The 10,270-nt window shown below is 40.6% G+C and overlaps 1 protein-coding gene across 3 annotated transcripts; it reads left to right on the forward strand.

Annotated features, from left to right (window-relative positions):
• The first annotated feature begins 705 nt into the window (after positions 1 to 705).
• Positions 706 to 10,011, forward strand: ndfip1l (Nedd4 family interacting protein 1, like). 3 transcript variants are annotated; one of them, XM_017701122.2, is made up of 9 exons: positions 706 to 898; positions 2,153 to 2,240; positions 3,156 to 3,286; positions 3,791 to 3,838; positions 5,558 to 5,645; positions 7,182 to 7,306; positions 7,871 to 7,937; positions 8,193 to 8,319; positions 8,552 to 10,011. In XM_017701122.2, exons 1-8 carry the CDS (start codon positions 869 to 871, stop codon positions 8,294 to 8,296), a joined length of 681 nt encoding a protein of 226 aa, XP_017556611.1. In that variant the 5' UTR covers positions 706 to 868; the 3' UTR covers positions 8,297 to 8,319; positions 8,552 to 10,011. The 3 variants fall into 3 exon arrangements, with proteins under 3 accessions (XP_017556611.1, XP_017556612.1, XP_017556613.1); XM_017701123.2 differs by having other exon boundaries at positions 8,193 to 8,298; XM_017701124.2 differs by lacking the exon at positions 3,791 to 3,838 and having other exon boundaries at positions 709 to 898.
• The last annotated feature ends 259 nt before the right edge of the window (positions 10,012 to 10,270 follow it).

A 10,270-nucleotide genomic window follows, 5' to 3' on the forward strand; every position in this document is an offset into this window, starting at 1 on the left:
CCTAAAACCTTCATTATCTGGTCCAGGTGTGTTAGGTTGGGGTTGGAACTGAACTCTGCAGGGTAGTAGGTCTCCGGGACCAGGACTGGGCACCTCTGCATTAAACTATTATTTACCTGGTAGTTTTGTAGTAATCAGTGCTCCTCAGCCTGTGATGGAGTACATTAATATCTAAGTTAACTACTGTATTCTATAATGTGGTTGGGAGAGTGTAATGGTTAACACCTCTGCCTTCTACGCTGTAGACTGGTGTTCAATCCCCCACCAGGGCAGGAACCCTTCACTATACCAATAGGAGTCCTTGGGCAAGACTCCTAACACCACCTTGGCCTCCCTGTGTAAAATGACCAAACTGTAAGTCGCTCTGGATAAGAGCGTCAGCCAAATGCCAAAAAATGTCAAATGTGTTCAAATGTGCAGGACAGTGAAAGAGTCCCAGGCGAGTTATGAGACTAGGCGCGTGTTTTTTACCACAAACATGGAAACAACAGCTCAGATATGAGAGAACATTCCGTCGCCGCTTGAGCGCCGTGTTAGTCTAACGGTAGTTTCACTGTGGGCCCGTGAAGCCTAGGGGCTTTTTCTTTGTTTCGGCGTTTAGAAGACACAAAATCACTGACACAAAACTGACAACTGGAAAAAAAACAATTTCTGGAGCACGCCGGGCTGTTCCTTTAACAGATATTTCCATCAGTGGTTCGGCGTGTGGTGGCGCTGCTGTGTAACTGACATCACGGGAAGTGCGAGAGGACCGAGAGGCGGACGTGGGAACACAAAGTTAGGTTATATAATTTTATACAGACATTTTGTGGACGGATTTGTTTGGGTTCTGAATTCAGTCCTCCTCCGCTTGTCAAGCTCCTCGGGGATGGCAGAATCGAGCGGCAGATATCAGCAGGTGAGTGAGAGGTAATGTTGTCGGTGACTGAGTGAAAACTGATTCGCCTCAGAGTCGTCAGCGGCGGGAGCGCTTCCAGGAAACACCGAGGATGGTCGCTCCGATTCAAGGCCTTATTGTTTTGGGTCGCGTCGCAGGTCATTTTAAACGACCACACACGGGAAGAGCTACTGTTTACTGTAATGTAACACACTTTGTCCCTGGTTGTTTTCCGGAACACGCTGTAACTTACTGAACGTTCACGTTGATGGGCTAGGACGCGAAGTGTCTGCGTTTTGTGGGTGTTTGTGTTCTCTAGTCGAAGCGCTAGCCAGCTTAGCGGACCTCCGTTAGTTTGGTCAGACTCGCCTCGTTCACGCAGCCAGCCAGTTTAACTCGTGCTAACGCTAACTACTTTTTCCCCAGGATCAGCTAGACGTTATATCGGGTTGACCTGGCCTGTTTCCCGCTGCTTGTTGAATTTGTTTAGCAGAGCATTTTCGTTCGCTGACATTTTGGTTTCAGTTCTTGTTAATCTTTCCATGCTCGTTTCCTGAGTCAGCTTAGCGTTACTTGCCTTGCAAACGCCGTTGATGTGTCAGAGATGCTTAAGGCTGGAAAAAGACATGTTCACGCCTGACTGTGGAAAAATGAACAGTGTTGTGTGCTATACATGATTGTGAAAGGGGTGCCCTAGTTATTAGAAACAGGCCCACACTACAGTGGTGGTGCCTTTGCAGCTAATCCCCTTTAAAGCTGTTAATTGAATCAGCGGTTGTAGTGGATCCCGTGTAACTCAATATGCCCGACGCCGTGTTGTATATGTAGGGCCTATTATATTACATGACACAGAAGCATGTAGAACAGCGTTTAAAAGAAATGAGCACCGCGAGATTACAGAATGAATAGAAGAATAAATAGTAATTAATTAATTAATTAATTATAGAGATCTTGCTCATGTAGTGCTGTAAGGTTTTGGGGAAACGCCTCTAAAGATTATACTCATCATGAATAAAAGCAAAGTTTTCTTGTTATGTTGTTAGAAAGACCACTTCACCAAGGAATTCCTATGGCCAAAGGTGAATGATAATAATAAAAGACAGAATTTTTTATCAGTGCATCATTGTTGATTTTCAGTCTCAGGTAAAAGTAATGAATGTAAAAAAAAAAAAAGACCACTGACTGTTCATCGTTCTAAGCTTGCTGCCTTCTAGGGGATGAATGCCAAAAAATGCATGTCAACAATTAAGCTGTTTTTCCCCCCCACAAATGAAGTTGACCAATGAAGAGGAGCCAGAAGAGGGAGCTCAGGTGGCTAATGATGCTCCACCCCCTTACAGCAGCATCGCCTCGGATAATGCAGGTATGTGTGCTTATCGTATAATAAAATTTTGAAATCGGACGTCTCCAAATCAAAATCAGAAGCTGTTTTTCTTTTGAGTTATTGAAACTAGATATCAGGGAGGGTCTCTTAAGTGGTTGACCAGTTTCACTTGACTATAGGTGGGGATGGTGAAAAATTATATTATTGCATAATATACAAAATAGCAAAAGTCTTGGAGCTGGGCAGCGGTCATTATATTTTACTGCAGATTACAAGAGAACAAGAATTTTGTCTTTTAAATGGTATGATATGGTGAATCTTGCTTAATATGTCTAGGGACATAAACTAACAAAACAATAATAATAATAATGGGGCAGTCGTGGGCTGGAGGTTAGGGAACTGGCCCTGTGACCAGAAGGTTGCTGGTTCAATCACCAGGGCCGACAGCACATGACTGAGGTGTCCTTGAGCAAGACATCTAATCCCCAATTGCTCCCCGGGCGCCGTGGATAGGGCTGCCCACTGCTCTGGGCAAGTGTGCTCACTGCCCCCTAGTGTGTGTGTGTGTCTATTCACTAGTGTGCATGTGGTGTTTCACTTCATGGATGGGTTAAATGCAGAGATGGAATTTCCCCGTTTGTGGGATTAAAAAGTATCACTTAATCACTTAATAATTTGCGATTAACTTTAAAAAGTGAATTATTGATATACATCAGGTGTCTGCTCTTTTGTTGTGTGTGTTTTTTTTTTTTTTTTTTAAATATTAAACGTACATAGGCAGAAATTACTGTGGAGGTCAAAACTATGTTATCCACCTTCATAATAAACATGAATGGGTAACACTTTTATCTGAAACCTGCAAATATTAGCCTAAAATTAGGCCAGTAAGAGGACTGTTGTATTAAGTATTAAAATTGTATACATTTTTTGTATGTTTATTTATCTCCCTTCTAGCATATTTTGATTACAAAGATGATGCTGCATTCCCTAAGCCTCCCTCTTACAACGTAGCCACATCACTGCCATCATATGATGAGGCTGAGAGAAGCAAGGCAGAGGCTTCTGTTCCTCTGGTGGCAGGACGAGTAAGTACCGCAACTCTCCATTTAAAGCTGTAGCTAGCATAACAAAACTGTCCATAGTATCCATAGCCAAGACTTAGACACAAGTTTGAGACATATTCCTGATTCAGTAACTAGGTTTTTGTTTTAGTATTAAGGCTGCACAGTGTATTGCTTATTGGCCTTTGCAGTGCTGATATTGCGGAAGGCTGCAGTTTGCGACAAGCTCGCAATGATTTTTTTTACCAGATGATATTCTAACCAGTTCCTGTTAGTTGGGTGTTTTATTGACTTAAGATATTAATTTAATTCAACGAAAGTAAATTATTTTGGTGAAAATAATAGCCAGTCTTTACCGTGTCATATTGTTGATTCACCAAAGTGTTTTGTACGCAGCGCAGTCACAATATGTAGCATTAGAATCACGGATTTGTCCCTATCGTGCAGCCCTATTTCATACGTTTGTACTTCCCTTTGTCCCTGTTTGTTCTTTTTTTAAACCTCCCCACATTCACTGCTTGCGCACAGCACAGGGAACGTCTGGACACTTTTGATGATGTAACTCGTGCACTGGAGGTACAGTAACAAGAGTGGGAGTGTGTCAAACTGTACAGGTGGCATCCTTCTTGGAGAGGCCCCAGGCGTCAGCTTTCATGGTTGAAAGGCAGGGTGTTCAGATAGATGCTAAAATAAATTTTTACACTTGTGGATTATTTATACTTGAAAGCCTGTAAACCTTTGATATGCACTGTAACATTCTATTCAAAAAGATTACTCTCTCAAATCAAGACATTCCATGTAATGAAAACTGAGACCATTGTCTCAGACAGACCATGAAAATGTTGCTCCTGGAGTCTTTGTTGGTAGGTGCCATGTGATGAGGTTTGATGGGCACTGTTGAATGCCAAAAATGAGTACAGGAGACAGCTGGCAGTCTCCGTTTTGAACAGTAATTAGAACTTGTGATAAACATAGCTCCTGCACAGTCATACGTAGTTTCCTTGGTGGTGAATCAAATCCTTACCCTCTTGGAGTGTATGCTTGGTGCTTGGTTAGTCATTGGGAATTGAGGCATAATTTGGTCCTCAGGAGGTTGGCTGTCTAAAGGTAATGGAAATGGGGGGGGAGGAATTACTACTGGTGCTTCTTAGCGAGTTTCGTTCCATCTGAATCTGTCATTTATCATTTTTATGGACTGTACCCTCACATGTAAGTAAAGATTCCAGCGTCTTTTGCCTACTATATAATTAACTGGAATAATAACCAAGATAAATAAATTTTGTGCAGATTGCCATGTTGGTAAGTATTCCTGTGGAAAAGGAAGTATGGGGATCACTTGATTTCTCTGTGACCCCAGTCAAGCCAATAAAAACAGTCCTCCATGAGATGTTTGCCTCAGAACATTAAAACATATAAAATGACAGATAAAAAGTCTGATTTGATTCTGCTACATTGATTGTAAATTCCCAAGCCAATGACAAAGTTAATGAACTTAGGGCTAGATTGTTAGGGTAAACAGAATTTCTGGTAAATGTGAACCCATTTTCTACTATTGACCAGTCAGATGTATGCCAGTGGTTCTCAAACTGTTCCTGGGACATCCCCCGACAGTCCATACCTTTTGCTCAATATGTTGTATTGGAGCAAAAATCTGGACAATCTTGGGTTCCCTGAGGACGGTTTTGAAAACCACTGGTGTATGAAAGATTTTTTGGTGTGATGTCATAAGAGTATCAAAAACGGTCCTTTGTGGGATGCTATAAAACGGAGGTGAGGAAGTTCAGTCCTGGAGGGCAGGATTTCTGAACAGTTGAAGGTCCCTCAACCTGATTTAGAACCTCTTGTTATTTGAATGTCTTTAAAAAGTTCATCGTAAATCTTTTTTTCAGACATGGTTTATCAGGGAACCAAAAGTGGCTCTTCTGTGGCTTCACTCAAAGAACCCTTTTGTGGTACCTCTTTGAAAGTTTGCAATATTTGGCTTCTTGAGGATCCATTGAGGTCATAGACTTCTGAGAAACAAGAAAGAGGAGGATTGGTGTTTGGAGAGTTTCTTGCTTGACTTTGTTTTGTCAATGCTTACAAAGCGAGCCTGTTTCTTGTGTTTTGTGGTCCTCTTGTCTAGAGAATATAGGTCCAGGCCACAAAATGATGCACCAAGTGAAATCTGACCCTTTATTATGATGTGGACGTTCTGTTACCTTTTTGTGTTATAAAAAGATCCCACAGAGTTCCTGTCCCCTTTGCATTCAGTAGTTTATATCGCTAACTCCTAATTTTCCACATTTCCTGCAGGATGAGGACTTTGTGGCCAGGGATGATTTTGAGGACGCAGACCAGTTGCGAATAGGCAATGATGGCATTTTCATGTTGACTTTCTTCAGTAAGTAGACAATAAAATGCTCCTGACAGACAGTAGTACATCCTGTCCTCCTTGACATGTTAGCAGGTAATATTCAGGGTCTTCTGGGATTGTAAGTAAATCTGTTCCTGGACTACAAGACATTCTGAATGAAGATTTTGCTCGATTCAGGAAATGGCTTTACACTAGCCAGGAAATGGAGCTACAGTTCATCTTTGTGATACATTAACTCGAGGCCTAATTACAATACTTTTGTGTGTGTTTGTGTGTGTGTGTGAGAGAGAGAAATGCATATTTCTAAAGTAAGAGAAAATACAAAAATGATCTCCCATAGTCTTTTGGGCACACAAACCAATTTTCAGGTTCAAAATCAACGTGTATAACTGCAAGTATGTCCTTGGGTTATGTTACTTATGAACGTGTCATCATAATGATAATTTACAGCTCATTAATTCACAATATGCTTTTCTGAGCATATCGCAGATGTCAGCCAGGCTAAAAGGGCACTGATCAACATGTGTCTTTACAAACAGAACATATTTCATTGTAAGTGGATTTCGTGCAGCACAGTTTGTGAAACATAAAAAAAAATCTTGTATTCATAGCTTTTGATAGTATTTTTAAATAGTTCTTTTTTTTCTGTCTGTTCTGACTTACCAAACCTTAGGAAAACTGAAATGTGCTGCATATTGTGCATCAAGAAAATATATTGAACTATGGTAATATTGTAAATTTGCCATATAGCCCACCTTAAGCTCTAGTATTCTGGTATTTAACCCCATAGGCGATCTAGGGTGAAAGTGGGGTCAATAACATATGGTTTAAATGTGAAGTGTGGAGAATGAGAAACAAGACATGGCTTCCAGCTGTCTAGCTTTTCATATGCCGTGTGTGCAGACAAACAATAATGTTAAAGTAAACTATGAGCATAGGCAATATAATTATTTACACCATTTACAATATTTATATAGAGGTCATAAGACCAATATATTCCTTATGCTTCTTGTTTCTTGCCTGAGATGGAGGAAAGTGATGACCTATACAACCGCATGACTACTCACAGCATTCAGAGAAATGAGTATCAGTAAAATAGTTGCAGGCAAATTATGAGATTATACGCAATTTGAGGTAGTATGCAATGGAGATACAGCTGTTGTAGAGTTACTGTGTCACTGCATTAGTGGTATATAAGGAATTTTGGTCTTTGCCCTGTGCGTTTCTATGGGAGAGAATGCTTTGTGTTTTATCCTACTTTAGAAGCACACATTTCACCCAAAAACTACTACTACTGACTATAATGTATATAATTGCTGCCCTAAATCAAATCAGATCTGGCCAAAAGATTGACTTTTTGTACTGTACTTTGAAGGAGTATCTGAACTGAAAACCTGTGTAGTCTTGCTAATCTTGCATCAATTCCTTGCTTTTCATATTCTCAAAGCTGTTCTACTGTGATTTAGGTGTGGTTTCAGCTTGAATCAGATATGCTAGGGCATTGCAATGTTTTGTGCATGGCACATGAGCTGTTGGTGATCCTTAATTTCTGTCTTTTCCCAGTGGCATTCCTCTTCAACTGGATCGGCTTCTTCCTGTCGTTCTGCCTCACCACCTCGGCGGCCGGCCGTTACGGTGCCATCTCTGGCTTCGGCCTGTCCCTCATCAAGTGGATCCTGATTGTCCGGGTATGACAATTTCCTGAATTTATCCACATTTATCTGACTTTTCATAACTTTTCACAAAGTGAAATCTCCCTGCTGTTAGTGCATAGAACAGTACATTAAAGGGTAAAACCAAATTTTGATGTAGAATGTAAACTTTATTAATGTTTCAGTGTGCATGGAATCTGAGCTGCAAAAACAGTCTGTTTGAATTCATTGTTTTTGTGATGTTAAGAAAACGAAATCATTTACGTATATCCACATTATCTGCCTACACAAATTGCCAGTCTGTTTACATTGTAGTTATAAGATGCCGAATACAGGGCAGCCAATCAGAACAGAGAACGTTTGTATATAGGTCCCAAAGGCATAGTAACAAAAACAGCCTGTTTAATTCTGAAGGATAATTAGGTTGGAAAATGTTTGTTTAAAGTGAGTTAAGGATGTTTGTGGTACATAAACCAACAGTAATGTCCTAAGTGGGGAGCTCAGGGGCACAAAATAAAATCGGAGGAAACGGTAAGATGTGGACCTCATTAAAAAGGGGGAACTCGATGGGATTTAACTGTTCTTTCTTTGTGTTTCCAGTTTTCTACATACTTTCCTGGCTATTTTGATGGCCAGTATTGGCTGTGGTGGGTGTTCCTGGTTCTTGGTAAGTGGATTAAGTCTTGGCCTTGGGTGTCCTACACAAAAAAGAATAGTGTTTTGAAATATGAAATATTTACGTCACATCTTTACTCTATACCTGTTTTTGACTGCTAGCGTGTGTTTTTAAAACACTACATCTGGTTGCTTATCTTTGTGTTTGGCTGCTCCTCATGTGGTGATTATCATTGTTTATTTGTGGTGATTGTGCAGTTGTTTGGACTGGAGTACAGCCTCCATAATGCATTTCCATGTCCTCCAGGTTTCCTGCTCTTCCTCAGGGGCTTCATCAACTACGCCAAGATTCGCAAAATGGCAGACCCCTTTTCTACTCTCCCTCGAACAAGAGTTCTCTTCATCTATTAAAGGTTCATGTTCTGGAGCCTTCTGTACGTATAGTAGCATTGGATTGTAAACATTTAGTACTCAATAGTTTTGATGTTCTAAGTAAAAATGCTTTTATTTAATACTCTCTGCCATGAAAACGTAGTGATCTAAGGAGATCGCTACCGTTAGCATTAAAGCAGCTGAGGAAGCTTGGGAGCGAAGTGTAGGATGCAAGTGTATTTGAGCTTCAGTCATAGAAGTGCATGAATGATGACGGATTCTTGTCTTCTCTAGCTGCTTACTGGAAACTGATCCTGGATTCCTGGCCGGCGCTGAGCCACGGACACAGTGGGGGATGCATATTTAAAGAAAAAAGAGAAAAATAAAAACTCTTCCATCTGTAATCTACAAATCTCAAAGGAAGGCCGAAGTTTTCTTTCGGCATGATGTAAGGGCAGTGATTTTACCATTTAACAACCCCCCACCCCACCTCCTGTTTTGAATAGTGCCGCTCTGTTGGCGGTCAGCGATAAACTCTTTCTATGTTTCTAGTTGTAAACTTGTGGATGCTGAAAACTCTGTAACCGTGCAAAAATCATTAGTGGTTTGACGTCAAGTGCGTTTTGCAATCAAGTCCGTGATACGTATGTTAATGCCTTATGATGTATTTGTAATACTGGCATGCACTGTGCCCTGTTAACCAATAGGGGGCAGTCTTGTTTTTCTTTTCCTTTCTTTTCTTTTTCTCTTTTTTTTTTTTTCCCCTTCGATGACGTTTGACATGGAAACAGCCAGTCGCTGTTGGTCACCATTCACAAAAAGGAAAGGATACTTGTGAATGGTAACATTGGATGAATTGAATTTAAAGCAGCGCTTTTCTTTCTCTTTCACGCTTTCTCTCTTGCTTTCTGTCTTTCTCTCTACATGACATGAAATTAAAGTTGCTCTTTTTAAAATGTTCCATTTGATGTGGTTCGAGCAGTATGTGCTTTTATTGTCTATATATTTATTTTAAACACGAGAAAAGCCCTATAAACCCTCCAGCAAACGGCGGAGTGCATATTATGGAATGCTTTGTACATATGTTCTACAGGCTTGGTAATGAGATTAGAGCTACTAAACTAAAATACGCTGTAAATACTCTTTCTTTGTTTAAGTTGAGGCCCATATCATCCTTCATCAAAGGGATATCTTCAGAGCACACTTTATGATGGGCCTGGTTAGCGGGACAGATAAGGGCTTTTTTGGTTTTCCTTATTTTTTATTTATTTTTTGTTTTTGGACAGTATGAAGGAATGTGCATCAAAGCCCATGTTTGGTTCGGTAAAGAGGACAAGCAGGAGCACACTTTTTTTTTTCCCTCCCTGCTGTGAAGAAAACCCCTGTTTTTGCCATCAGAGCAGGTTAAACAGTTTCCTCTCATGCCATTCTTTCTTCAAGCATTGTGTAATTGAGTTCTCCTTTGATTAGGTGAATACACCCTCATTCGGGACATATCTCCCACCTTTTTTTCAACATGACCACCGTAGGGCCTCTTTGATCTCCTGCGGTTTATTCGTGCACTTTTTTTGTATGTGTGTGCGTGACTTGTCTGCTCTTGTCACAGAGGGGGATCATCTGTGGAGTAGGAAGCGGCTCTTTTGTACCCTTTGTTTTCCCCAAACAACATTGCGGACAGCCTTCGAATGCAGATGGATGTACACATGTACGTGCCTGTAAATAAGTCATTGCTATTAAAGTCTCTGGTGTTGCAACTGTTGGCTGAAATGTCTGTTCTTTGTGACAGTTAGACGTGGGATTGAGCAATCGATGTTACTGTAGAGTGGATGAACAGGAAGCATTGTCTTACCCATTTGCCTCATTGTTGTCAAATAAAGCTGGCCTTTTATATCTAGTGTAGCCTATTTAATGCTGTGATAAACTAGAGGCTCATAGTTACTGTCTACTTTCAAAATTCAGTGAAATGTTTTGTACTGCAAGTGTTGGGCAGAATACTTTGTAAAAATAGTGATG

This window comes from Pygocentrus nattereri, chromosome 16 (assembly GCF_015220715.1).
Source record: "Pygocentrus nattereri isolate fPygNat1 chromosome 16, fPygNat1.pri, whole genome shotgun sequence".
Lineage (NCBI taxonomy): Eukaryota > Metazoa > Chordata > Actinopteri > Characiformes > Serrasalmidae > Pygocentrus > Pygocentrus nattereri.

Excerpts from the sequence above, each read along its gene's own strand:
- ndfip1l (XM_017701122.2), top strand. The coding sequence starts at position 869 with ATGGCAGAATCGAGCGGCAGATATCAGCAG. Across the intron at positions 2,241-3,155 it reads CATCGCCTCGGATAATGCAG|CATATTTTGATTACAAAGAT; the intron begins GTATGTGTGCTT and ends TCTCCCTTCTAG. Across the intron at positions 7,938-8,192 it reads GTGGGTGTTCCTGGTTCTTG|GTTTCCTGCTCTTCCTCAGG; the intron begins GTAAGTGGATTA and ends CATGTCCTCCAG.